This window comes from Artibeus jamaicensis, unplaced genomic scaffold (assembly GCF_021234435.1).
Source record: "Artibeus jamaicensis isolate MK-2021 breed Jamaican fruit bat unplaced genomic scaffold, CSHL_Jam_final contig_944, whole genome shotgun sequence".
In the NCBI taxonomy this organism is placed as follows: Eukaryota; Metazoa; Chordata; class Mammalia; order Chiroptera; family Phyllostomidae; genus Artibeus; species Artibeus jamaicensis.
Window position 1 is genome coordinate 4,967,434 of NW_026522020.1, and position 27,290 is coordinate 4,994,723.

The 27,290-nt window shown below is 64.5% G+C and overlaps 1 protein-coding gene across 6 annotated transcripts in view; it reads right to left on the bottom strand.

The window, feature by feature from the left end:
* The window catches only part of HDAC4 (histone deacetylase 4), a 151,524-nt gene that overhangs the window by 57,158 nt on the left and 67,076 nt on the right, over positions 1-27,290 (bottom strand). For 5 of the 6 annotated variants that reach the window (XM_037161521.2, XM_037161518.2, XM_037161515.2 and 2 more), the window contains 3 exons: positions 13,123-13,367; positions 8,538-8,688; positions 1,734-1,854 (listed from right to left, as the gene is read on the bottom strand). In XM_037161521.2, the coding sequence (XP_037017416.2) occupies positions 1,734-1,854; positions 8,538-8,688; positions 13,123-13,367 (517 nt within the window). The remainder of the gene's footprint in view (positions 1-1,733; positions 1,855-8,537; positions 8,689-13,122; positions 13,368-27,290) is intronic. The other variant, XM_037161516.2, reaches the window with a different exon arrangement.

The window sequence follows — 27,290 nt, forward strand, 5'->3', positions numbered from 1 at the left end:
GTTTTCAGAATGGTACCTTCCAGAGAATGGATGTCATAACTTTAACCGAGTCACGCTGAGTTTTCAGTTACCAGCTGATGATTCCAGCGTCCTATGAACTCCGCCACCTCCCCCTAAGGTCACGAGAGCCCTTGCCCGTGGCTTCCTCCAGAAGTGCCCTGGAGTCCACGTTCCTGGCCAGGCGGACGCCTGCATCCACCGTGCACGGTGCGGCGCCAGGACAGAGGTCTGGTTTTTTTTCCCCGTGAGCCCCGCCTCCTGACTTGTCTCCTGTGACACAGCCTGTGAGTGTGACAGGCTCCTCGGTGGCAACGGCACGGGGACAAAAGGAGAGTGCCGCCAAGCACACCCCAAACAGAGGAACGGCCAGCCGCCTGCCCCACTTCGGCCCAGCCCCCAGTCTCAGAGCACCCTCGCCAAGAGAGGCTGGGGCCACCACGCTCCCTGGGGGCCACATCGGCCCCTCCTGGGCCCGCACGGTCCCTGCTCTCAGGCAGTGAGCTCTGAAGCGCCCCCCTTCTGGCTCCCACCCTCCTCTGCAGCAGCGCCACGTCCAGCCTCACCGCAGTGAGGCACCGTCGGTCCTCGGCACCTGGTCTGCCCAAGGCCACCCCTGCCCAGGCTTCTCTTCCTTCTGTGCCCTCGGCTCAGCCCCGGAGACGACACCGCAGCCACTCCCCACCCCACGTGCACCAGGCTGCCCCACCGGGGACAGTGGAGCTTCCCCACAACAAAGCCTCGTGACGGTCACTAGTTGGGGGACCACAAGTTGGCTGGTGCCACTCGAACGTGGGGTCTCCAAATGCACTGCCCCCAGCACTTCTGAGGAGCCCTCCCTGTCACAGGTGTCTCGGGGCTTCCCACGGACCTCCTCGGTCTCCCCTCCGGTGTGACTGTGTCCCTGCTGGGCACACAGACCCCGTCGGCAGGTCAGGGCACGGGCACCGCCGGGGCCCCCGCGGGGGCAGCAGCGGCGGAGAGCTCGGGGGTGGGAACGGCTGTCTTGTGACGAGCAATGTCATCTAGGGGAACACATGGGCCACCTCAGTGGGGTTTGGGGTTTCAGGACTTTGGGGCTCGGGGCAGCTCCATTCCTTCCCGATGAGATAAATGGCAATCACCCTGATTTATAAAACCTGCCTGCGGGCTTCCTCCAGAAATGGAGCGAGTCCCACAGCAGCCAGACATCACACGGAGCATCCACGGTCAGGATCCAAGGCCACCCGCTCGCCGAGCCCTTCCAAACCCGGCCCGTGTCAGCAGCCAGCTCGCCTAAGGTGTGCTCGGCCGAGTGCCCCCTGCACACGGCGCCACTGCCAAGGTCAAGACTCCGAGCTCTCAGCACAGCCAGGCTCTGCCGGCATCTGCCATCACAGAGGCTCAGGGAGAGGGTCCGCAGCCCGGCATACTGACCTCCCCAGGAACCAGTGCCACGTGGGGAAGAAATTCAGAGGGTGCTTGTAGGCACCTGAGACCAGAGTTCCAGAAGTGGCTCCTCCTTCGGCCTGAACAGATGGACAGGTAGGCAGGTACCAGCCCTGGTGGCCTTCAAGTCCTTCGCAGGCGCCCGACGCCTGCTGGGTGCCACGGCTGCCTTTGGACCAGCGCGGTCCACTCACTGCATGTGCTACATACCTGGGGGTGTCGCAACGCACACCGTCCCCCTGCCTTGCCGGTGGAGAACTGGTGCCACCTGCCGGCCACGGCCGGCGCCCTGGGCCCCGCCCACTCACCCGTACCAGTAGCGAGGGTCACTGGAGAGGCAGTGGTTCAGGCTCCGGTGGGCCAGCGCCTTCTTTTTGTTGAGGACAAACTCTTGCAGCTTCATCTTCACTTCCGTGCTGGCCACGGCGCCTGGGGCAGGAGGAAGCACAGGACGGTGATGAGGTGCTCGCTCTGCCCGCGGACGGCGGCTCTGTGCCAGGGCAAGGCAAGGGAACGGGGACAGCGGGGTTCTCACCCGGGAGGCTGCTGACACCACGGGAGCCTCCCGAGGGGAGGAGAAACCCAGGAGCAGGTTTAGTGAGAGGCCTCCCCACCAAGGTTTGCACATCCCCGCCTTCCACTTTGAATGCAAACGTACCGTCCCCCAACACGAGACCCACCCTGAAGGAAGTTCTAATATTCTCACACAGAACATTCTGGATTGAGCACAGGCAGCAGCGTGGGTTCTTCCTCGCCACAGCGGAAGAGCGGAGTCTCAGACACGGCTGTGCCCTGACGCGTCCCTCCCACGGCAGCAGCAGCAGGGATGAGCCTGCGTCCTGGTCCAGCCACTGCCGAGCCCCCAGCCCACCGGGCAGCCAGCCCCTCTCCAGCCCCATTGAGAGCACGTCTCTGTCCCTCCCAGCCTTGCAGCCATGGAGGCAGAGAGCACGTCCCAAGTTGAAGCCGTGCGCTCCGTGGACGCGTGGCGATGGCAGTTAGTCACAGGTCTCTCCCCGCCTTGAGTCAGCGACAGGGCCCGCAGCTGCCCTGGGGGCCCCTCAGCCCTGCAGATGCCCCTCTTCCCGTGAGCACCCTTCTGGCAGCACAGGGGACAAGAGCCCCTCGGTGTCCCAGCCTGGCAGGGACCTTGCAGGCGGCACAAACGAGCCAGTCTCGGGAACGTGGAGCTTCAGTCCCCACTCACGCCCCCACATGCGCCCTGTGCGCCCACCCTGCCTCCGAGAGCTCCTGCTAGACTGTGCGGCCTCCGTGTGCACCCTCCGCTCGGGAGTGGCCCCAGGCTTCCCGCTGCTACAGGGGCTTCTAGTGACCGGACAGTCACAGGGTGGGTGGCACGGGCTTACAAAGCCACATTGTGACTGCGAGGCGTGCTCAGGCTTTCCCTGTGTCAGACAGAAGCCACACTGCAGAGAACATGCAGCCAACACCGAGGCCCACGTGCAGAATGTCCCTTAGGAGGGGCCAGCTCAAGGTGGCACTGGGCGGAACCAGCAGGACAGCCCCTGTGCACCTCGGGAACATGCTTTCCAAATGCTCCCCACGCTGACCACCACGTGCCTTCCTACGGGCCCCACACCAGGGCGGACCCCTGCGTCTCGCCAGCTCTCAGAACTACCGGGGAGCCCTGGGCCTCTACTAGCCGGCACTCAGGTCACCATTCACCTGTGTCTCCCGCTGTCCCTGCCCGGGTGGCAGGGGTGACGACCCAGACGCCCGGCAGAGGGCAGGACCTCCAGGCCCTTGCAAACTCGCTGTCCCAGAAGGAGCGGGTGATGAGAAGCAGGAGGAGAAACGCAGAGTCCTCACTGAGCAGAACACGACTGCGCCTCAAGAGGCGCCAGCAAACGGAAATTTGGTGTCACCGTGTCCTACCTCAGAAACACGGATTTACTCAGCCACTTTCTTTAGGAGAGGGGTGGAGTTTCTCACCTGCAGGCACTGTAGGGACTGAGAGCCTTGCAGAGCACGGGCTCAGGCGGCCTCTGCCGTCCCTGACTCGGCCACACCTCTGGCTTGCGTGCCGGGCCCTGCACTCCGGGAAGGGCGAAGCCCAAATGCCCAGTCCCCGCAGGGAGAGCGTGCCATAAGTCACGGTGGTGGGCAAGGACGGCAAGGCCTGGGCAGGGGACGAGCCCTGCCCAGAGGAGACGCTGGCTCATTTGTGCTACCTGCGAGGCAACCAGCAGGCTGGGACACGGAGAGGCCCTTGTCCCCTGCGATGCCAAAAGGGCCCTCACACAGGAGTAGGGGCGTCTGTGGGGCTGAGGGGCCCCACGGGGAGGGCACGTACCAGGTGCTCAGGAAATCAAGCAGAACAAGCCCAGCGCCCCGCACCCAGACCTTCCTCATCTCCAGAATGCCCTGGAAGGCCCCCTGCCTGCCCAAATGGCTGACATGATGAACAAGCAGCACCTCCCTCCCGAGGCAGACCAAGGCCACCTTGTAACGAGTGGCCACTGGTCTGTGGTCACGTGAGTGGCCCTACCTGGCCCCTCACAGGGCCGGTGGGCCTGACCCCAGTGCGAGTGCTCGCGCCCCCCACAGGCCCCACCCGCGGCAAGCTCGTGGGACCCGAGCCACAGGCTTCTCCCTGAGGACAGAGTTCAGAGGGGAAGCTGCGGCTCTGACCCACGCGCTTCTGGTCACGTGCGCACCCTCCTCAGACTTCCCACTGTAAGTCCAAGGTCTGGAACCGACAGAGCCTCCTCAACCAGTAAATGCCAATGCCTCCAACTTCTACTTCAAGGAAACCCTAACCCGAGGAAGGGTTTGCTGATGCTTTTGTGAGACAGAGAGAAGGCGACACTGATGGGGACATGAGAAGGGAAACGAGCCTGTTCCCTGCAGCCCGACCGGGGCCTCGCTGCCTATTGGTGAGAGCGACGGCGCTGCACCGGCTGAGCCGCCGGCCGGGGTGCCGACTCCTACCTTCTAAAGTCATTACTCCGTGCTGACTGCCACTCGCCCGCCCCAATGTGGCCACAGGAAAGAGACAAAACCCTCTCACAAGGGAGGGCGGGGGTGGGGGGTGGGGGCAGCCTCGAGAAAGAACAGGCAGACGAAAGCCGAACAGGCTAGGAGACAGGCGGAGGAGCAAACCAGGCGGTGGCAGAACGGACGGGTGGAAACACCTGGCCAGCCGGGGGCCAAGGCCAAGGGACTACAGCACAGGCCGGCAGACACTGCAGACGGAACGCCTCGGGCGCTGCCTCCGCCCCAGACTGACTCATCCTTCCTGCCTCGGAGGAAGGCGCATGGAACAAGCAACTGCTTCCAGGGCCAGGCGTCCAGTCCTCCAACCCAGGCTTTGGAGCCGTGCTCTGACCGGCGCGGCCTTCCTTGGTGGACGGCAGCTCACCTGCCCAGGCTGCTGCCCCTGCGAGGCGCGGTGGGCAGGGTCGCACGTTCGCTCCAGTCTGCTCGGAGAGCAGGCATCTGCTGTGACATCCATTCCTCACCTTTTACTCACTAGCGTGAGTGAGAGAGACACACACGGACTTGTTCCTTTACCGATGCACGCACTCCTCGGTTGAGTCTTACACATGCCCCGACCAGGGGTCAGACCTACAGCCTTGGCACAGCAGGATGACGCTCTAACCAGCAGAGCTACCTGGTCAGGGCTTAAGTTTATACTAAAACACAGCACATGGTGTATCTCAGACCCCTGAAGGCTATAAATCCAAGTCCGACTTAACTGATGAAAGACTGTGTATCGATGCTGAGATACCAAAACCCCCACAAACCTGAGAATTCCCCACTCTATCAGAGCGAATGAATGGCGTTAATCGACATTGGAAATTTTAAACAGCAGAATTATTTAAAACTGAAAGGACTTTGAATTAAACGTTCAAAAAGAAATTCATTCAAAAAACCCCAAAAGCTGAACAGCGCATGCGCCCCGCACCTCCCAGCGCAGCCCAGGGCCGCCTGCGGCAGAGCCCACCAAAGCGCACCGACGCCCACGCGCACAGTCTGTTGCCAGTAACAAGACCTACCGCCCGAACCCGCCACCCGAACCCCTCCAGTGGCCGCGACGACAGGCATGGAGCAGACGGCGCTCCCACGCGCCGGCCAGGCCTGCAGTGAGGGACGCTCCGCGGGCCCGCAGAGGTCGATTCTGACTCTCAGATCCAAGGTGCTTTCCGACGTCAAGTTCTGTGAGGCTGCGCCTGCCACTCGTGTAGGAAGCGGCCGGTGAAGCCGGAGGGACGGCTGCGGACTGAGCTACTTGTGAGCAGCCAGAGAGACCGGTGCGGGGCGGCCGGCCGGGCACAGGCCGGTTCGCTGACGCCGACAAGCTAAACTCCCGTGGTCGACAGCAGTGTCTCCTTCCCTCAGAGAAAAACCCCGAGCAGGGCGGGGTCTGGGACGGAAGGCCCTGGGGGGGAGGCCACATGTGGCCTTCGGTGGCACACAGGCATCCTGACCGCAGCAGGGCCCACAAAGGGCCCCGTGAGAACTGGGCCTTTGTCCACGGGGGAGGCAGCGGCAGACGGTGGGCCACAGGTGGCAGGTCACGGAGCCTCGAGGACACTGAGATTCCTCGCGTGGAGCAGGAGGCTCATCCGGTCTCAGAGAGGACAACACTAACGCCCCCTCTGAACTCCAGACGGACACGTCAGGTCACGGGGACCCACACAGGGCGCCTCTCACGTGTCCCTCGTGGGCTCAGCACCCCAGCCAGGAGGGCCCCTCGGTCCAAGCCTGCGGGCAGGGTGACCGACACCATGTACCCAGCAGCCCCTTGTGGGGGCCCAGTTTGTGCTCAAATACCAAGGTGCACACAGCCAACCATGGCAGAGTCTGCCATGCAGCTCCTCCGGGTGGCCTCGTCCCCGTGCCAACTGCGACTGCGGGTGCCCACGGAGCCAGCAGTTGGCACCCCTTCTCCACTGTGCCACTAGGTCAGCCGTGACTCTTAAACCCTGGGGCAGGACCTCAATCACACAGGGCAGCAAGCCCTCCTGACGCCCCCCCCGCACAGCACATGTGCGCTCTTCTACAAGTAAGCCCTTATACCAGCAAGTGATCGCGAAAGCTGCTAATTTTATACACAGAAACAATTACTAAGAACTTACAAAGCACTAAGCAGAAAGACAAACTAAAAATAAAGAGAAAACATTAGCTACATTCCCAAGAAAAAGAACCACCCGTTTTGAAGAGGAAACATTTTCAAGGCCTACAAAAGGACACGGACCTAACAGCACCGATCAGGCCACATTCTGGTTCTCACAGAAGTCAAGGCAGGTCCACGGGACTCGGCAGAGTGACCGGCAGGCGGGGGCGGACACAGGAATGTGCCCCCGAGCCCCAGCAATGGGCTGGACTGCAGAACGCAGAGAACAGCTCCCCGCCAGGAGAAAGGAAGCCCGGTCGCTGGACACACGGGCACCCCACACCAGGACATCCTCTGGCCCCTCACGGCAAAATGGGCCAAGTCTCACTGACCATCAGAGAAACTCGCTGAGCCATGAGGAGCTGACGTGCCCTGCTGACAGGACAGTGACCGACAGCAGCACCCAACAGGAACTGTCCCACAGCTGGCGGCAGCGCACACCGGCACAGCAGCTCCTGTGACCGTTTGGTATCAGGTATGGAAGCTGAAGCCACACTCACCCTACGGCCCAGCAACACCACATCACAGGGCCCCCCCCCCACCCGGTGACGTGTCCAGGGCCCTGATCTGGACACAGCCCGTGTGCCTGTGGCACTCTGGATGTGCACGGCGGGCTGCAGGGAGGGCCGGCCCACGGCAGGGATGGCACGGGGATGCCAGCACAGGGCCAAGTGAGAGGAGGGGCCTCGGGAGAGCACCCCAGCCCTCCGGGAGGCAGAAGCAAGTAGCCGGGGGGTGTCGGGGAGCAGCTGCCTCTGGGCAGAAGGGGTGGCGGCAGTGCTGCAAGGTCCTGCACAGGCCCGCGGGAGGGGGCCTGGAGGGCGAGAGGGGCCTGTGGGCGTGCCACACCGTGAGGACAAGCTCGAGAACAGCCTAGTGCGACAGGCTGCACACGAGGGTCGGGTGTGCCGCGCGGCGCTGGTGTGGATGCTCCGCTCAGACAGCAGCCTGCGGGACGACCCGCGTGAGAACGGTCGGGGACCGGTCAGGACGTGGGGGTGGGGCCGGGTCCCAGGGAGCGTGAGAAGTCTTCTGCGCGAGAGCACGGGACGTGCCGAGTGCCGACCACCAGTGCCACGCTCCAACCTGGGGCAGCACCGTGCCCTGCCGCGCTCCAGGCTGGCGCAGATCGACCAGGCGCAGCTGAGCGCGGCACGGGGCCAGGTGGGCAGGGGCCCGTGGACACCCACGTGCTCTGTGGAGGGGCCGTGGGGTGTCCCTGCGATGGCACAGAACCCACGGTGGGGGACACTCCCTTGGACCCGGTGGTGGGGGGAGCCCCAACTGCAGACCCCACGGGCTGCCTCAGGCTGCTCGCCTGCCACCGAGGTACCGCGCAGGCCCACAGTGCACTCTGTCCTGGCCCGGGGATCATCGGGGGGGCTGTGGCCTCGTCCCCCCACCACCAGGAGACTCGGGAGTTTCCCAAAAGGGGTGGCACACAGAGGGGCCTTCAGGGTGAGACCAAGCCCAGGTACTTCTCAGGGTAACACACCCTGGTCCCCAGATATGCAAACACAGCCACCACAGAAGCGGCCTGGTGGCAGTGCCCCCTCTCAGCTGCGGGAACACTGCACGCTGACGCCGGCCTTCCAGGCCCTCGCCAAAGGCTCTCCGAGGGACAGGACCTGAGACGTTCGGGCTCATGGGTGGGGCATGCTATGCATATGGCAGGCTCCACGGCTTTGCAGTCTACTGGGGACCTGCCAAGTGTTCTTTACAACTTGGGTCAGACCCAGAGTCGTGCTGCGGGCTCCTGCAGCCCCCACGAGAGGAGAGAGCCCACCCTGGAGGCAGAAGCAAAGGGCAGCCTGCAACAGCCACCTGTGGTGAACCTGCAGGGACCCAGGCACTAAGACCAAGGTGGGGGCGGCTCACCTTGGCACTGCCTCTGGGGCGGGGCACAGAGAGCCACGCCCCCTGGATGGCCCTGCCCCCACCCCCCGCCCCCGCCCCCGCAGGCAGGACTCACTCTCTTTGCCTTTCTCCTTGTTCTTGAGCTGCTGCAGCTTCTGCTCCCGGTGCCGCTGCTCCAGCTCCTGCTCCTGGCGGTGCCTCTCCAGCTTCCGCTGGTGCTCCAGCAGCTCCTGCTGGTGCTTCATGGCCAGCAACTCTTGCTGCTGCTGCAGGCAGGGAGAGAAGAGAGGAGGTCAGAGAGGGGTGCGGCAGGATAACACACACAGGACAGAGCCAGCAGGGCCTGTCCCCTCCCCGTCCCCACAGCCAGCACTGCCTACGATGCTAGCCCAGCTCGACCCAGCCAGAGCACAGGTGCACCAGGCTGCTCGGGGCCCAGAGGTCTGCGCTTTGTGTTAAAAGGGAAAACCAAGACAACTGAAGTCCTGGCAGAAAACCTGAGAGAGAAGCTCCGCCATCTTGCCAGCTGGGGGTGCTGTTCTGAGGAGGACACAGGAGAGTGTGGAACGGGCGCAGCCGCCCTCGCCTGGGACTCACCCAGGAGAAGCGCGCAGAGCCCCATGGAGGACCCGCGGCACTGGTGCTGAGGGCAGCCCCGGCCTGATGCACCCCCTCGTCCCTGGGCACAAACTGTGTGCCCCCATGGGGGACGACTGCCCTCACGTGTGAGGGAGGGATGCAGGGGTGGGCTGCAGAGCATGCAGGGACACACGCCCACCGCTGACGGGGCCTGGGCCGGGGCCTGGGAGTCACAGGTACAGATGCTGCCTCTGCAACGTTCCACAACAGGAGACCCCGTGAGCTGGGGATCAGAGTCAGAGGCCGTCCCGGGGCTGTGGCAGGTGGACAGGCAGGGCGGGCGGGGGCAGGGGCGTGCTCCTCAGGGTGGGGCCGCGGGAGGCGGCCGACAGAGACCCCTGACATCTGCTGTGCGTTCTTTACACCAGTCCTCTTGGAAGGAGGTGAAGTTCTCTCTCTAACAAACACTGGACGAAGCTGACATGCACGAGGCGGAGGAGAAAAACCGCGCAGTGTGCAGTCGTGCGGCGAACTCCACCTGCCAGCGGCTGCTGTGAACCTACAGGAATATGGCAAGTGGCCAACTCCAAGGGTCAGCAGGAAGGACTGAGACTCACAGAAGCGCTCTGAAGTAAATGGGAGACAATCTCTACCCCTAGGAACCCCGGCCCTTCCCAATGCCCGTCCCCGGGGAGGGGAGAGAGGTGCTGGCCCGTGCCGGCCAGGCCGTGCAGGGAAGGCCTCCGGGAGCCAGGCACCGTGCAGCCTCTGTGCAGGACACAGGACCACCACACTCTGACGCCCCTGCCCCCTCGACGAGGTCGATCTGGGTCCCCGGGGCTCTGCCCACACAGGCCCCCCTGGGCTCCCACGCAGGCCCGCCGGCCAGGTGCAAAGGTGCGTATGTGTGCTCGCCGAGCGGCAACGTCCAGCACAGCTTCGGAAGGGAGAGGCAGTGGCTGAGTGAGCCAAAGGGGCACAGCCACAACTCCCAGACGCCTATGCGTGTGGGAGGGGGCGTGGGGCGGCAACCGGGCCCTCCGGCCACACTGACCACGTGGGGCCCAGCCCCTGGCCCTGCTGCCGTGCCAACTGCCTATGGGCAGAGCCCCAAAGACCCACACGCCTTGAGCTCCAGCTGGCCAGTCGGCCACCCCTATGGTCACACACAGGGCAGTGAAGCACTGAGTGAGCAGTCAGCGGGTGGCACTCCCAACCACAGCCTGGTCCCCAGACACAACCGACTGGTGTCCACAAAGAGGAAGGGACATTTCCAGCAGGAAACACAGGGTACAAAGGGCCAGGAAGGTGGGTGTGGCAGCCCCAACCCAGCACAGGAGCGAGGGTGGGGGAGAGGCTGTGGTGCCCACCCACAGCGCCCAGGTCTGGATGAGGGTGAGTGTGGCCCTCACACAGCAGCGCACGGGCCCAGGACAGGCGGCCCAGGCCTGGGGGCAGGGAGGGGCCAGGACTGGGCACCCAGCTTGGTGTCCACCCATGGGGCCCTCGGACGCTGAGGGCAGCTCTCCAGCTTCCCTGTAGAAAAAAAACACGCCGCCGACGATGCCAACCTAACTGGGGACGGTGGGCGGGAGCAAGCACTCCCTCCCTCTCCCCGGATCTGCCACCCAGGCGCCCAGACACCACACTGGTGGCACCCAGCACTTGGGCGGGGCAGCACGGAGGCCGACTGCCCGGATGGGAGCCGGGCTCTGCCCCACCCCTCCACTTGGGCACGGAGGTCCCCCACCAACGCTTAGGAGGCCTGGGGGGGCTGCTGCGAGTCCGCGAGGAGACCCAGGGGAAACGCTGAGAACAGCGTGGCCCCGAGCTGCACGCTGTCCTGCCAGCCTGAGAGACAGCGACCAACGAGCTGGGGTGCTCCTGCCCGTTGCAGTGCTGCCCCGCGGCCTCTGGCGAACAGGCACTGAGAGCAGAGCCTGGGGGCGACTCAGGCGTCTCTGACCCTCAGGGCAGGGCCCTCGCTTCGCGGTGCCGATGCCCACAGTGAGCCCGGTCCAGAGCCAGTCAGCAGGCCTCAAGGCCCCCGAGAGGGGAGGGGCAGCAGGCGGGCTCCGGGCAGAGGCCCTGCTGGGAGCTGTGCAAGTCCGCACAGACAGACAGAAGGTGAGACAGACGGGCACTGGTGCCATGGCCGAGGTGACACTCCTGACAGCTCAGGAATGACGCTTCAACCTGTGCGCAGGACAAGTGGTCACTGCTGACACTGGGCGAGGGACAGCAGATGGCAGCACGGCCACACCCAGCACACTGAGGCCACATGCCCTTCCTGTGCCCTCTGTGTGCCCAGGGCACTCCTGTGCCTGAGACCAGAGCAGCGCTGTGGCAGGGACGCAGCCAGGAAAGGACAGTGAGCAGGAGCCACGCAGCAAGTAACCAGCGCACAGTGACTGGCCCACCACCAAGGAAGTCCAGGCACAGTGAGACGCAGGGCAGAGAGGCCATGGGGACGAGGCGGGGACAAGACCTGCTCAACCTCAGGCTGCGGGCAGTGGTCACTGCAGGGCCCTGTGGTCCCCACCGCAGATGCCTCGGTAAGTGCCACCTGCAGTGGTCATGAGTGCCGTCTGTCCACAAGTAGGCCCGCTGTGTGCATGCGTGTGAGAGGGAGGGAAGTGGACAAGGACAGACACACGCACACTCAGGCTGGGGCACTTCGAGAGGGAAGCGCCAGGAACGTGCTCGCTGGGGCCTGGCAGTGCCGCCCCTGTTCAGTCGGACATGGGACACAGCCGGCGCACGAGGAAGCTAAAGCACGACGACCCGAAAAAACCTTCACGCCCAACGACTCAGCTACTGGTGGCTGTCCAATCACAGCTCGCTGCGCGCCCGCAGTACAACCAGCGCCAGCGCCGTCCCCAAGTGCACGGGGCAGCTTCAGGGGGAGCTCACAGCCCGGGGAACAAGCCTCAGGAGCTCAGTGGCAGCGCCCTTGCAGCAGCACAGACACACGGAGGCACGGACACGTGGACACACAGACGCATGTCTGGTGGTGGCCCTGGAGTGGCCACCTGCCTCACAGCCAGAAGCACTCCTCTCCTCTCTGCAATTTCCAGCCACTCACATCCTCACTGTCCGAACCTGCACCATTGGAGGGAGAGCTGTCACAACGACAGTGTTCCTTGTGAAACGGCGCAGCCCGGATGCCGGCACAGGCCTGGCTCTGCCCACCCGTGCTCCTGGGCTGCCCACCAGTGGTGCCGCAGGTTCCCACCGAGAGGCTCGCTCTCCAGAGCGAGGGCCTGGGGACAGTCTTGGGAGCCGGAGGCTGAAGAGGAGGGCTGGTGCTTGGGGAAATGGCCGACGCACTCTATGCCCACTAACAGGGACAGAAAAGAGCTTTTTTCAAAGACAGGGATCGGCAAAACAAAGACTGCAGGAGGGGTGGGCCGCAGGTTTGGCCCAGGGTTTACTAGACTCAGGGTATGGGCAGGAAAAGCCCCGACACCAACGGCTGCAGGTGCGCCGCCAGCACTGACGCCCACACCCCTCCCGATGGCCCGGGTGCCTGCGCTCGGCCCGCACGTCAGCCAGGAAGGAAATGCATGTCCACAAAACCTCACAGCTCTTGAGAGCACCAGGTCGGCGCCTCTGAACCCAGCACTGGAAGGTGGCCAAAGTGGAGATCTGGCTGGCACTGCGTGTCCAGCGTCCTGTCCCCCTTCTTCCTTGTGTCCAAGTCAGGGTCAGCCAGGCCCCCTGCTGCCACACCAGAGTGAGGACCCCACCAGGGATGCTTCTGGCTCTGCGGGCTGCGCACCCGAGCACCGGTTCCCATGGGTGAGCTCCACCAGGAACGCAGACCTTGGCCCGACAGCTGCCCCAGCCAGTGGGGCAATAGCATCCCAACTGAAAACGCACTTGCCCACCTGGTGACCTTGGACTCTGCCTCTAACAGCCCACCTACCACCGGCCCGGACAGTGTGGCCCCTCCAGGTCACCGAGATGCTGCCGGGCCAAAGAGCAGGGCCAACCACCAGGACCCGGTCGTAGCAACACATGAGGACGGCCCCGCCCAAGTCCTAGCAGCGCAGCAGCTGCGGGGACCGGCTCGGCAACTGGGGCCACGGGGTGGAAGTGCGTGCCCGCGAGGGACTCACCTTGATGTGCTCGTGCAGCTGGGCCTCGTGCTGCCGCGACAGCTGCTCGTGCTGCCGCTGGAACTCGGCAATGAGGAGCTGCCTCTGCAGCTGCTGCTTCTGCTTGAGCGCCAGGAGCTCCTGCTGCAGCTGCTGCTCCCGGAGGGCAGGCTCCGCCATAGGCAGCGGGAACTGCTGGTCCAGGCGCAGGTCCATGGGCACCGCTGGGGGGGCCACCTGCAAAGGCAGCGTCGAGGGCACCTCCACTGCGGAGAGAGCACAGCACAGGGCGGGGTCACTGCCGGCCAAGGCGTCCCCACCCAAACCCCTGGTAAGCAGTGAGGAGGGTAGCTCTTGTTTCCAATGCCTCTTCCTGCTCCTGCCTGACAGGCTCAGTGCAGGGCCCTCGGCACAGGTCAGCCCTGGGGAAGGTGCACCGAAGCCCCACCCTCTCCACAGGCGGCCCCCTCACACGCTCAGGGCCAGAGCCCATCTCCCCAGCGAAGTGAGCACGCTCTCTGCACACGTGTTTCCGGGCTGCAACCTACAGTGCCCTCCCAGTTGGCCTGCCAGGCGCACACACAGCGTATCTCCGCTGCACAGAACCGACGGTCTCCCTGGTTCAAGTGCTGACCAAGGAGCGCACAGGTGACGGGGGTCAGAGACAGCAGCGGGTCCACCCTGACTCGCAGAAGGCAGCAGAGATCGGAGCGAGAGAAGGAGCACCGGCAGAGTGTGTGGTCAGCGACCACGTCTCCAAGAAACCCGCTGCGGGGCTCCCGCTGCGACGGCTCCTGCCTGGGAAGGCAGCCTCCACAGTAGGCCTTTCGTGAGGCTCAGATATGTGGGCGCCGTCCCTGCAGGGGCTGAGGTGAGGGCCCGGCACCGAGGCCCACGGTTCCCCCATTCCGTGCAGAAAGTTCCCCTACAGTCTGCTCTGGACCCATCTCATCACCAACTGACAAGCCCCGGACCTGGGGCCGGGGCAGCAGATGAGGCCCCAGCCCCACCAAGGAGCAGCCCCCTCGCCTCAGGGCAGGTCCGCCGGACCCTCCGCACAGACCACACTGTGCACTTCGCCTGGTCCTGCAGCCTTGCCCGGGAGCGCCCTCCACATGCCCTGGACCTCACCCCCAGGCCACAGAGCCCTCTGGCCCCACACATAATAGTTCCTGGAAAATCTGTGCTGCCACAGATTCTAGTAAAAGAGTCCACACAGGGAACCGCCCCTTGGGGCAGCATTCGTGTGGCCGTTGCCCAGGTGGCAGGCCCTTCTGAGAGGCAGAGGCTGGCCCTACGGAGCCCGCGCCCAGACCCCACGCCGACCCCACGCCGACGCAGCCCTGTGCTCCGAGCTCCGCTGCCCCAGCAGATGTGCCGTCAGGCTGCCGCGTGGCTCCTGCAGGGACCGAGCACCGCCCAGGATGCGGCTGCCCGGGTCCTTTCCGCCCCAGACCCTGAAGCCAACGGCAAGCCAGGTGGGCTGGCCCTGGGCCACGGGAGAGGAACAAGAGGCCGAACTGTCCAGAGGACACACAGTTGTCGCAATGAATCCCCCAGCCCTTCCGGTCAAGCACTAAGGAGCAGGGGCTGTGGAGCGGCTGGTGTCCCCTTCGGGTCCCCGAACCGGTGACACGCAGCCCCTGACTCTATGTGCTGCGTGCGGGATTCCGAGTGTCGGGCTCCCCTGCTGAGCGCTTTCACTTGAGGTCTTCGTGGGAAAACCCAACAGTGTCTCTCAAAGGGCCAAGGGGGTCAGCGTGGCCCCGCCCCCACCCCCATTCAGCTGGCAAGACTGCATTTCATTAATGTGCCTGTTTTTCTCTTTTCTGATCGTTTTCATCGTGAAAATTACAGCAAACTAGGTAAACAAGGATTTTATACGAGCTCAGCGCCCCCCCCACTTGCTTCCGACTTTCTCTGAAGAAGTGTGGTGGGGTGGGGGTGGGGACGAGGGCCTGGGCTCCGCCAGGGGCAGCGGCTGCTGCTCTTCTGCAGGAAGGGTGCTCCCAAACCTGCTGTCACCGGGGACAGGTCGCCTGGCGCCCCCCGCCCCCTCTGCACCCACAGGGGACCTGAAAGCCATCCTCTGTGACCTGGCTGCTTACCCCCCAGCTCACGGGCCGGTCTCTGTGTGCTCTCCCGAGCCAGGCCCAGCCTTGCCTTTCCGGGTCACGCACAAAGCCGCCTTTTTGTGGCGGCGTCCCCACCACATGTCCTCACTGCAGCCACTGCGGCACTTCCTCCGTGTCTGCTGTCAGCAGAAAGGGCAGAAACGCCTCTGCTGCCACAGAAGGTCAGAAGCAGAGCAGAGAGAATGCTAAGTTGAACGTCACCCGCATCTGACACCAGAACTAGCTCCCTCCACTTCTCCACTTCCGCCGACTGCGCTCGGCTGCAGCGGGACTTGGAAACCAGCTGGCAGCCCGCACGGGCCAAGGAGGGCCACGCAGGGCGCAGGGCTGCCTGCTCCCCGGGGCGCCCCACCTCCAGATGCCCCCCATGCTTGGTGTCCTCTGCCCTGCCCTGCCCAACAGCTGCAGAGACGTCACAGTCCCCATTCATTCCAGTCTCCAGCGGGTGCGTCAAACATGACTTACTCTGATTTGGTATCAAAAACCATTTGAAATGCCACAAGTTCCTGACAGAGCTGCTGGTGCCTTTGACCCAAAGGGCCCTGAAGCAAACAATTCAACCTTCTCTACTTAGAGAACGCGGCCTCAGCACAAAAAGCCTGTGTTCTCAGGACACTCTGTGTGCGGGAGAAGACCGCTGCACAGGCTGTGCCTTGATGAACAGAGGGACGCAATCAGATGCGTGACGTCAGCGGACACACAAAGACGCGCTCAGAGTCCCCACAGGAGACGCGGCCGGTGCCGGCGTGACAAGCCCTCGAGCACGGAGGGGACCGTCTGCGAGCCTCACTCGTCCTGTGCAGGGAACAACCGCAGACAGCCGGGCCCTCTTTCAAAACAGGCACCGTCCCCGCCATCACGCATGTGCGCGACACAGAGCAGCGCGCTCCTCAGAGACCACGGCCAGAGCCGGGGCCGGGCCCAGGGAAGGGGCCCCGTCAAGTCCAGGGGAAGAGCCCCGGCCCCGCAGCTTCCTCCTCCTGGGACATCTGCCTACTGGGGACGGGAAGGGCGAGGGGGCTGGCGGTGAGCTGTGCCCGTACATGGAAGACACGTGGGCCAGGCACAGCCGTGGCGAGTGGAGGCCACGCACCTGCACCCACGTGCCCACCTGGGACTTCGCCAGGCGGCCCCAGTGTTCTTTTTGGTCACGCCCCCCATCTCACTCCACACAGGCACTGCTGGCGACCGTGGTGAGCGCCAGCACAGGGGACGACAGGGCAGTGACGGTTCCCAGGAAAAGGCTGACGTGTCCCACACCCAGTCTGCCCACAGCCTCCAGGACAGTGGACACCAGTGCCTTCAGGGAGAGGCCATGAGTGTCCCCAGGAGACCAAGGGCCACCCACCATGGCACCGAGCAACGCAGCCCCTGGCCCAGACCTGCCCCGCACACCCAGGCCCACGTGCACTGTGGCCGCCTCCCACTCTGGGGCTGGAGGGACGCGTGTCCTAGGGCGAGTGGGCTGTGGGAGGCACAGGACAGCAGGGTTGGACGGGTCAGCAGCAAGCAAGGGTCTGGGGCGGGCGGGCAGCAAACGCAGACACACACACTCCACCTCCAGGGGCCACGTCTCCGGCGAATAAACTGGAGGGGAGCAGACCAGGGAGGAGAAGGGTGGGCGCCTGCAGACTGAAGGGCTCTGAGAGGCGGAGCGCTCGCCGACTGGCTGGCGCACACGGAGCTCCAGGCTCCCTGCCCTGGTGCTCCCTGTAAACTGCTGGTGGGGCCTGGTGGCCAAGGCGTGGCCCACGTGCAGGCCCTGGTGGGCCTCCTCAGGGGCCCCTGCACCCACAAAGCTCCCCTGTGCTGTCAGCAGCGCTCCCCACGTCGGCCAGACCACGTCCACACGGAGAAGGCGCCGGGCCCCTCACACAGCAGCTTTTAGGAGGCAGGCAGGGTGAGGGCTTGATCCTCTGGCCCACTGTGTGACCCCCACACAGCACCCGACGCCCCTCCTCTGAGAATGGGTCCCCCCAACCCTGTGGGAAACGGTGTTTGCGGTCCACGGTCTGGGTCCTGGCCGGCGCTGCAGCTGACGGACCAGCTCAGTAAACGCGTCAGCCACAAAACCCAACTGCCCCGTCAGGCTCCATTCAAAACACTGACCTGCGTGCAACTTCACTGCCCCCAGAGGCGGCCGCAGGGGAACCACAACCAGTCTGCCCAGCGCCATGTGTGTGCGGGGGGGCGGGAGGGGCCAGGGTGGAACGCTGTTCCGCGGGGCTGTGGGCGGTGTGAGCGGCCCCCACCTCGGCCTCGGTTGTGAACGAGCACACACATCGCCTCCCTGCCGCGCTGACGTGCGTGCGACGACGCCAGAGAAACGGGCCCGTGCACACTCCTCGCCGCCACTTAAGTTACACTTGAAAAAAGAAAACACGAACAGTCCCGGCACCGGGGCAGGCACTTCCGCTCTCAGTTCTGTTCGCAGTTCTGCACAGGTGGGCCGGGGGAGGAAGCACGAGTCTGCGTGACCTGCCCAAGGCCACCTAGGAAATGCAAATGACAAACCCAGAATCGGAACCAGGGTGTCCCGACCATGCCGCTGAGCAGGCTGGGGCACAGGAGGCGAGTGACCTGGGCAGGGGCGCTCAGGCCGGGTGCCCGGGATGGAGAACAGCACAGAACCCAGCCTGCGGGCATGAGCAGGGCGCTCGTGGGCTCCAGCAGAGTTCAGGGGCCAGGCACCCCCGGCAGCTCCGTGTAAACACCCACAAGAGTGCTTCCCACCGGCGTGGGCTGCCCAGCTCCTTGTCTCTCTCCCCGAGGCCCTGGCTTTGGTTTTGTCTGTGACCCCGGGCGGGTCTGCCCCGTAAGGACTGGCTGGCTCAAGCGCCCTGCAGTTCAGAACTCTCCTTGAACGACCCACGCCTGCAAGGCCAGGAGCAGGCCGCCGGGGGACCAGGCCTGCCAGGCTCTGCTCAGGGCCAAGAGCAGGCCCAGCAGGGCTGGCCCCGCCCAAGCAGGAGAACAGGTTTCAAGTGCAGGCAAGCCATCGCGGCCCACAGAGTGGAGCTGGACAGAAAATTCCAGGACACTCCTTCAGCACTAAAGAGGAGGATCCACAATGAACACCAAGTGCAGGTGTGAGCTCAGCTGGCCCCTCCATCCAATCCCTACCACCTCTCCTGAGGACGAGCTTGAGTCTCCCTCACAGGGAGATCAGACCCCTGGACACAGGAGAAAGGTGTGGGCTCTCAGCTCCCCTGCCTGGAGGGGAGGGCCTTCCCATGGCGTCCGCCCCCCCCCCCCCGGGTCCACGTGGTCTGCCGGCACAGAGAACGCCCCAGCAGGAAGGCAGGCCCACAGTGCTGCCGGGAGGCCTGCCGCACAGACCCGCGGCCCCAGCCAGTGTGTGGGAGACACGGGGGCACGGGCTGGGACCGGTCCTGCGGTCGAGCGACAGCACGAGGAGTGGTCTCGGCCAGGCCACCTGCTGTGAGGACACCTCCGGGGACTCGCACCAGAGAACCGGCCCCCCAGGCAGCCACAGTGTGGGTCAGAGGACGGGCAGTGGTGGGAGGTGGACTCGGGGCTGGTGTGAGTTCACGTCTCCCAGTGACCGGGGGGAAGGCACCTGGCCCTGGTCCTCCTCCATCATTCGAGTGACGTGACAAGTGCCAGTACGCAGCTGGTGGCTCCTGTGTGACCTGGTGTCCCTCTGTTAGGAGGGATGGATCTGTTACGAGGCCGTGCGAATGGGGAGAGCAGGTGTCGAGGACGGGCCAGCGCCTCTCCCACCTCCCGAGGCGGCCGAGCCCCGGCCCCCGAAACACGGGCCCAGAGAGGGCTTCCCGTGCTGAGGGTGGTGAAGCGGCCGCCGGAGGCTTGGTGGTTCGGAGTCGGGGAGGGAGTCCCGGGAGGGTGCCGGCTGACCTCCTGGCACGCACGCGTGCGACGCGGCCAAGGCTGTCCCCAGCTGCCAGGCAGACACGAATCCTCCAGAGGACAAGCCCAGTCTGACCCAGTCGGGGCACCAGCAGCCCTGCCGACCTCAGGGGGGCCGACACTGCCTCCCCTGGCTCCCCAAGTCAGAGCCGGTGGAGGGAGGGGGAGAGGACGGGGCCAGGCCAGGCCCCTGAGCCCCCTCCTTCCCCACACACAGAGCCGGCACGTGCCCAACACCCAATGGACTCCGCCACCCCCAGAGCGGGCACAGCGGGGGCCCACCCGGCATGGGGAGGGCACACACACACACACAGGGCCAGGGGGTCTCACCATGGGAGGCAGCGCCACACTGGCCAGGGCCCCATGGAGACAACTCCCATTCAGGGGAGCAGACACGTCGGAGTGAAGGAGAGAAACACGGGCCGGGAAAAGTCCGTCCTGTACTTCTGCCGTAAGCAGGGAAGTGTGGCTGGGAACCAGGAGGGGGTCCCCTTCAGGACCCCAGCAGGAGGACTGGCAACCCCGCTCCCCTGCCCTAACCTCCCAATCACCACGGTTTGCAGGGTTTCTAGGCAGAAATGCCACGAAACTAGGACAGACCCCGGGTTTGTAAACAGACGGGCCTGACTGCCCCAGCACCGTCCTCTGTGGGGGCACGTGCTCGGAGCTCGGAGCCCGGAGCCCGGAGCCACAGAGCTGGGGAGGAGGAGAAAGAGCCCCTGCCCACCCCCACCCCCCCAGCCTTCACGAGCTGAGGCTGAGCAGGGGCGGCGTCACGACCGGATTTACTCCTCACCTCCAGGCCCTAGGAACCACCCTAAACCCTGAAGGGAGCCGTCCTCCCGACCCAAGGTCACGGTAGACAGGCCCCCAAGCCCCACCCCGATGCAGCACAGAGTGGGAGGTGCCCACCTGCCAGGCCTCCCACTCGTCCAAACAGCCCTTCAGTGATGACAGCCCTTCAGTGATGACAGCCCTTCGGTGGTAACGGCCCTTTGGTGGTGACAGCCACGGGACCGAAACTCAGGTCTCGGCGTCAGGTGATGCACACAGGACCCGAAGCACTCCAGACCCCCAAGGCAGCGGAGCAATGAGGGCCCTCACGCCCACACAGGGGAGAGCCAGCCAGCTCCCGCCCTGGGGCTGAGCTGAGCCTCAGCAGCGCTCAGCATGGAGGGAGGTCAGCAGCCGCCCCACCAGAAAGGAAAGGCTCTTTGCAGCCCAGGAGGAAGAACGCTGGGACAAAGGAGCGGAGTGTGGATGGTGGATGGAGGGGCACCTCCGTGCCTGTCAGAGGACACCCCTGCCCTGCCCTGCCCTGCCAACCCCCTCGCCTCCCCTCCCGGGAGGAGTCGGGGAGGTGGGAGCCAGCCCTCCCACTGCAGACTCGCCACGTTGAATGGACAGTGTGCTGCAAAGACTGCGCAGGGGTCTCGGAGGCGGCCCCCGCCCTGTCCTCCTCTAAGTGCTGATCCATCCATCCCGAGCCCGCCTCACCGCCCACACTGCTAGGTCTGATTCCCTTCCAGTGCGTGCTTTTTCAAAGTTCTATTAAATGACAAGCTGAAATTATTGCAGTTATATGGACCTTTAAGAAACAAAACTTTTCTTAACAGGTCACGTGAGCTTTTTAGAGTCAGAGCTGTACAAGCAACACAGGAAACTCTCCTCAGAAACGAGCCCCGGACCTGACTCCACAGAAGAGTCTGGAGCCTGGACGTGGCCTCGTGGCTGCCACCGTGTGCCATCCAGCAGGTGCCAGGTGCCGCTGGCCAAGGCAGCTCCCTCCGGGAACACAGCCCCACCTGACTGCTGCTCTCGCTGCTCTCGCAGCACCGCAGGCTCACACCCCCGAGTGTACCGGGCCCCCAGGCTCAGACCTGGGGCCGCAGAGCCGTCTGCACCTGTGCTACGGACAGAGCGAGGGGTGAGGGCCAGAGCCCCCTCTCCCGAGTTCAGAACCGTCCTCACGGCACTTCCAAAACCCCCCACACGGTCTCTCATGTGTTCCGTATCCCTCAAGGAGAAATGCTGCGTGTTTTGGAAATATCTGCAAGCTCAAGTTGAGCAAGAGCTGTGAGAAAGCCCTGGCGTGCAGCGGGGAACTTGGCTTTCAAGAAGTGCGCAAATGGATTTCCCAGAAACTATAAATAGAGCCGAAAACGAGGAACAGCTTCACGTTCTCCCAGACAGAGGCAGCTACTGAAGACGAGCCGGGCTCCAGACTCGAGGGGCAGAGAGTCCCACGTAAGGCTGTGCTGTCCCAGCTGCACGCACAAGGTGTCCCTGGACAAGGGCTCCAACGTCACACGGTCACAGTGCAGAGGCCGCAAAACAAACGACAGCAAGAGACCCGCTGCCTTGCTTCTGGGGCTGAGCAGGGCTCTCTGCCACGAACTTCAGCCCTCGGGACCCCGGGAGGCAGGGCAGCCGGTGATCCCACACCCCAGGGGGGAAACTCGCCCGGAGCGCGCAGCCAGTACCTGGTGACCCCTGAATTCCAATCTGGCCCCACCCGCACAGCCCTGCCACCCTTACCTGCCGCCCACGCCCAGGCCTCGGCTGTGCTCACACGTAAGCTCCCCTCCTCCCCTCGGAGAGCCGTTTGGAGGGCCCTGCCCTCACTGGGCAAAAGCCAAAACACAGTATCCAAAGTCAGAAACAGTTCCGGAGGCCTGGGAAGGCCACAGAGCTCCCAGGCAAGTGTCCTTGCACTTCAGTTTCGTGAGGTCAAGTTTACATAATACAAAGAACACATTTCAGAATTTCCTTCTTAGCAACCTCCAACGTTTGGTTATGTGTTTTACCTAACAGCTGGGTTGCAGTAGGAACCACTATTACTTAATAGTAGCAGTTGAAAGGTTTAAAAATAGAAGGCGTCTCCCCCACTTGGTGAGGAGAGAGCCGTGCACGAGGCCGACCTGAGCCGCCTTCTTGGCAGAGCCGCCTCTGCAGTGCGGGGCGGGGGTGGCTGCCCCCTGGGTCTTTCCGGACCCCACACATCCAGCAAGGAGTGCGGCCTCTTTCAAGGGCACGGCCCGGCACAGTGGGCCGAGGGGTGGGGTCTTCAACGGGCAGTTGGGAACCTGGGACTCCACTGCATGTGGTGGGGACAGGGACAGGGTCCAATGTCAGGGTCTGGAAGGAGCACACGGGACACGTGTCCGAGACCCAGCCACTCGCTGTGTGTCCAGTGCTTGGCCTCCCGCAGCCACGGGCAGAAGGGCAGAGGCAGATGGACGGTGGCCAGGCAGCCCTCATGCCATCACCACGGCGACCATCAGAAAGCCAAGGCTACGGAGCTGCGCTGTCCTTCCCCAGGGGCGGGGGCTGCTCCCCTGCCTGGAGATGCTCCCCAACCACAGCCGGGGAGCCCGGGAAGGGCAGCTCTTCGAGAACGAGCGGCGCTCTGCTGAGCGTGACTGGGTAGAAAGGGCACTGGTAACTCTAAGCCAAGGTTGTAAAAAAACAAAACTCACAAGCTGACCCTGGGTGAGGCCCACTCCCTGGCAGCTCTGACTGCAGGCCGACTGCATGCCCCGCCCCAGCTGGGCTCCTGTTCACAACTGCCCCTCAGCGTCACTACTGGGTGCAACTTTCGACAACACACACGTGCCCCTGAAATTCAGGGTGACTCCGCCTCCAGATGCTCCAGCCCAAATCCGAGAGCCCTCCCCTGGAGACCCCCTCACAGCCCACCTGCAGCTTCTGAACCCACTACACGTCACACCCCCACCGTCTCCCCCGCTGGAGCCAGGCTCCCGCTCCCTCCCTGGCCCCACAGGGCCAGCACCCGTCCTCTGAAGCACAAGGCAGGTGGGCTACCCCACTCGGAGCCCCCGGGACCCCCCCAAGGCCTAGGCAGAGCCTGATGGCGGGCGGCGCCCAGAGCAGCGGCTCTCCGGTCCCGCGGCCTGCACCCCTTTCCTCGCCAGCCTCCTGGGGGTGCTGGCGCAGAGCCCCAGGGGCCTGCTGCGCCTCCGCTAGTCCTGCCACCCCGGGCCTTCCCACTGCCCCGTCCACTCACTCTCCTCTGCTCCTGGTACAACATGAGCCCCACAGAAACCGGCAGGTGTCATTCCTCGGTCGGTGCGTGCTGCCGGCAGAGCCGGCCCCTGAAGGCCCAGTGGCCGTGAGGGACGGAGGAGTGAAGGGACCCGTAGGCCCGATGGCTCAACCACGAGGCCTCCAGGGCCACCTGATTTAAAATCGCAGGCCCCGCCCACCCCACAAGACCACCACCTGTCCGCAGCTGCTTTCCCTCCACAGCGCACACCCCCCCACCCCTGAGGTTCTGCGTGACCTGCCCCCTGAGGCTGAGCACACACAGGGCGCAGCGCTGGGCACAAGAGTGCAGCCCTTCCCAGGCAGGTGCTCAACCGCCAGGACAAAGGACCACAGAGCAGGTCCCGACCAGACGCCAAGGCTCAGCCATTCCCGACCACGACGCAGCACTCTATAAACGAGGGGCGAGGAGATCACCTGGAAAACTTCAGACCTCCAGGTGAAAGACGTTTCTGAATGTCTCGTTTTTTTAAAAGGGAACCAACAAACCAATTTTCAAAGAGCTCCAAAACCAATTCCGGAATCACCCAGAGCAGCTGCACCTGTGGCAGCGGGACCCGCCCTTCTCTGCTCCCGTCCACAGGAAAACGGTAAAAACCAGTGGGCTGAGGGCTCGGCCTCTGTGTTTTGAACGTGAGCGCACAAACAACCCCGTGAGAGGGCAGAGCAGAGACAGCGGCGTGGCTGCCTCGCCCCCCAGCCCACGGTCCTTCCTCAACGCTGGCCGCACACGGGGCACTCCAGGGTGGGCGAGGGACTAGGCAACGCCAGTCTCGTTGCCCTTGGGCTCCTTCCCACCCGCGCCACCACCCGAGGACACTGTGGGGGCAGCGAGAGCCACCCAGGAAGCACAGAGGCCTGTGGGGGGCGGCTCCAGGAAGGGGGCTCTTCCAGAAAGAAGGCACTTCACCCTCCCCAGCAGCAGTGTGTTGGCATGACGGAAACGTTACTATGTTACAAGGTGACCACGAGAATCGCCTCGACTGGAGTGACGAGAAAGCAGGGACCAGAGAGAGCGCCCTCCCTGCTCCCGCCTGGATGCACACTCAGACGCCACGCCCAGGGTCCCCACCGGCAGGTCCACAGACTCTCCGGACGCCCCCACACGCTGTGAAGCCCGTGCTGGTGTCTGAGCACGACGCTGGTCTCCAGGGAGACTGGAGACCGAGGCCCTCCTCGCACAGCGGCGGCACAGCCGTGCCCCTGCCGCCCGGGCCCCGGCACTGCACAGGCAGAACAAAACCGTGCCTTGGAAAACATCCCTGCTCCTCCCTAATCATCACTGTGACGTCAAATGTCCATGGGGACATGAAAGGACCTTCCAGTCAGACCTTCGGGTCACTGCCCCAGTGGCCACACCTGTCCTGTAAGAGGGAGAGACGACCAGCTGCAACCCCACCCCTGGGCTCCTGTGACCGTGCAGCCAGGCTCAGACAGAGCCGAGCACGGGGAGACAGTTGTCACCCAGCCACCGACACCCCCACTGTGCCATCTCTAGTACTCGTCTGCTTCCTGGAGCTCCTGCCACTTGTCCGGGCCACGCGGTCGTGAGTGCCTGTAGCATGGCAGCGGTAGCAACACAAAGTTTAACAGCGAAACAGCCTGTGCTGAACACAAACGACCTGCACCAGCAGAGGCCCACCCAGAGGGGGACGGCCCTCGTCCCCCCCCCCCACTGGGCACAGACAGCACACCCAGGGCCGGCGCCACCCCGTCACTGGGAGGAGGGGCTTGGCCCTGTGGGGGCCCAGGAGGCAGAGGCCAGGCAGCCTGAACACCTCCACGTACCCCACAACTCACCCCCCCAAACAGGACATGGACTGTTAAAAACAAACAGGAAGGCAGACAAACACCCAAAGAACCGAGTCCTCGAAGTCCGAGCAGGTGGGTGAGAAACGAGCACCCGCCTCGTCAGACGGGCGACGGCTCGTGGTGGGGACGGCGGTGTCCGGAAGGCCCCCCAGCCCAGGAGACAGAGGCTCTGTCCCCATGGGGACACCAGGGGACTGGCCTCGGTGACCCCAGGGAAGCTTCCCAAGGCCCAGTCACAGCAGTCACACACTGGTGACCTCAGGGCCACAAGCCGAGTGACAGGCCGCACTGTCGCCAGAGAGCAGGTGGCATTCACTCACTTCACCGCTGTGCCGGTCACCACCCCTCAGGTGAGGGCAGGCGGCAGCCGGTAAGAGCTGGCGGGCATCCAGCCAACACACCCGTCCCCACCCAGCTTCATTTTAAACAGTACGTTCTGGGGGTCACCACAAAGGCTTCTGGGCTGTGGGCGTGGGGGGACCCTCACGCTGGGGGAAGCAGCAGAGCCAGCAGCTGGCATTAGCAGACCGAACGTACTAGAAACACAGGAGGGGACACCTGCTGCACTTCCCCGTCCCTGATGCCTCTGCCAGGCTGAGCAGTGACCTGACACCAGAGAGCCGGCCCAGGCTCAGAGGACCGGCCACCTGCTCCAAGGCAAGTGGCCCCCTGGAGGCAGGTTGGCCCCGCTGCAGCCCAGTCAGGCCCGGCCCTGATGTTTTACTCACAGCCGGAGTTGGGGGTGGGCGGGTACAGCAGCAGGCACGGAGTGCTCCCCAAGAGAGCAAGGGGGGAGGCGGCAGGCGAGTCCGAGTCTGTGCTGCGGGTCTGTGCACCGCGGCGCGCCAGGACACGGCCGCCCACAGGGGTCCCGACCGGGGAGGGCTGGGCCCAGGGCGCTGGACACGCACAGACCTGGACAGGGAACACCACCGCAGACCCCGACTCCGACCTGAGGGCCCCCCAGCAAGCCCTGGGCGGCGACCGGGCCGGCAGCCACTCCTGGCCGCAAGGGCGCCTGCTCCCCACAGGGACTGCGGGGTCTCCCAACAACGCACGGAGGCGCCAGGCAGGTGTGCGGCCTCCCCAGTGCCCCCCCGACGCTGCACTGATGACACTGTGGCTCTGCAGCTGCGAGCCCCGCGACACAAAGGCCGGGCCCCACAGCGGTCGTGGTGGAGGGAAGGGGACCCTCTGGACATTCGCCGAGCGAAGCAAACCGCAACTTTCTTCCAGTCCCCACTGGCCGGACCTTCCTCTGACGCCTCTGGGTTCTGTGTTCCGTTCTTGTCCAAGGTGCACGACAGACGGGCAGGCGGGAGAGCACGGCAGCCCGCCGGCCGCCCTGCCGAACACGCCCACTGGTCTACAGACCTCGGGGAGCGCCCTTGGGCGCAGGCAGCCCCCAGAGGCGACAGCACGGGGCGGCCAGCCTGGCAGTGGGACGGAGAAGCAGCGAGGACTCCCTCCTGCCACCCGCCCGGCCTGCCAGCAGGAGTCGCCCTCGAGAGCCAGGCTGGTGGCCCTCGATCCTCTCCTGCGCCCCACCCAGGAAGGCAGCTCTGCACTGCAGACCCCAGAGGGGCATCGAGCGGGGCATCGAAGCGAAGGTCCTGCCCCCAGGGCCTGCGAGGGAAGGGTCCGAGGCTTTCCCTGAGGTCACACGTCGCTGGAGGGCCACAGCAGCTTGCGGAGCTGGCTGACCTCCACGAGCCCCTGCCCCGAAACCCATGGGGGACCCAGAAACTCAGTGACGGCCTTGACAGAGGGGGGCCAAATGCCCTGTAAGATCTGGCAATCTGTGGCTAAAGCCAAACCTCGTTTTTTTTTAAATTAGTTTGGATAAGTTCTCTACAGGTTCTGTAGTTTAAGACTCCAGAACATTGTCTTAAAAACTGCACCTCATCACACAGCCTTGGGAAGAAGGCCTCCCAGCCCGGACAGGAACATGTGTCAACACCGCACGGGCTGCGGCAAGGGCGCCAGCGCGGTGCACCTGAGGGCCCCGCAGGTGGCGCTGTCTTCGGTACAGCCCACCCGAAAACCAGCCGCCCCGTAAGGCCCTTCTGGTACAGAAGGCCAAGCCGCTCCCTGAGGCCGTCTTCTCCCCAGAAGCCGTCTGGGGAGCGATGGGACGAACCCCTGCTTCACACGCCTGGTGGCCCTGGGACGGGGACGTGCCCAGAAGGGACCCCTGCCCCCGCCCCCCGGCACGCCTGCCGTGGTGGGCTGGCGCAGTGAGGACTTCCTGTGGGCACTGTCACTGCGGTCAGCAGGGGCTGGCCC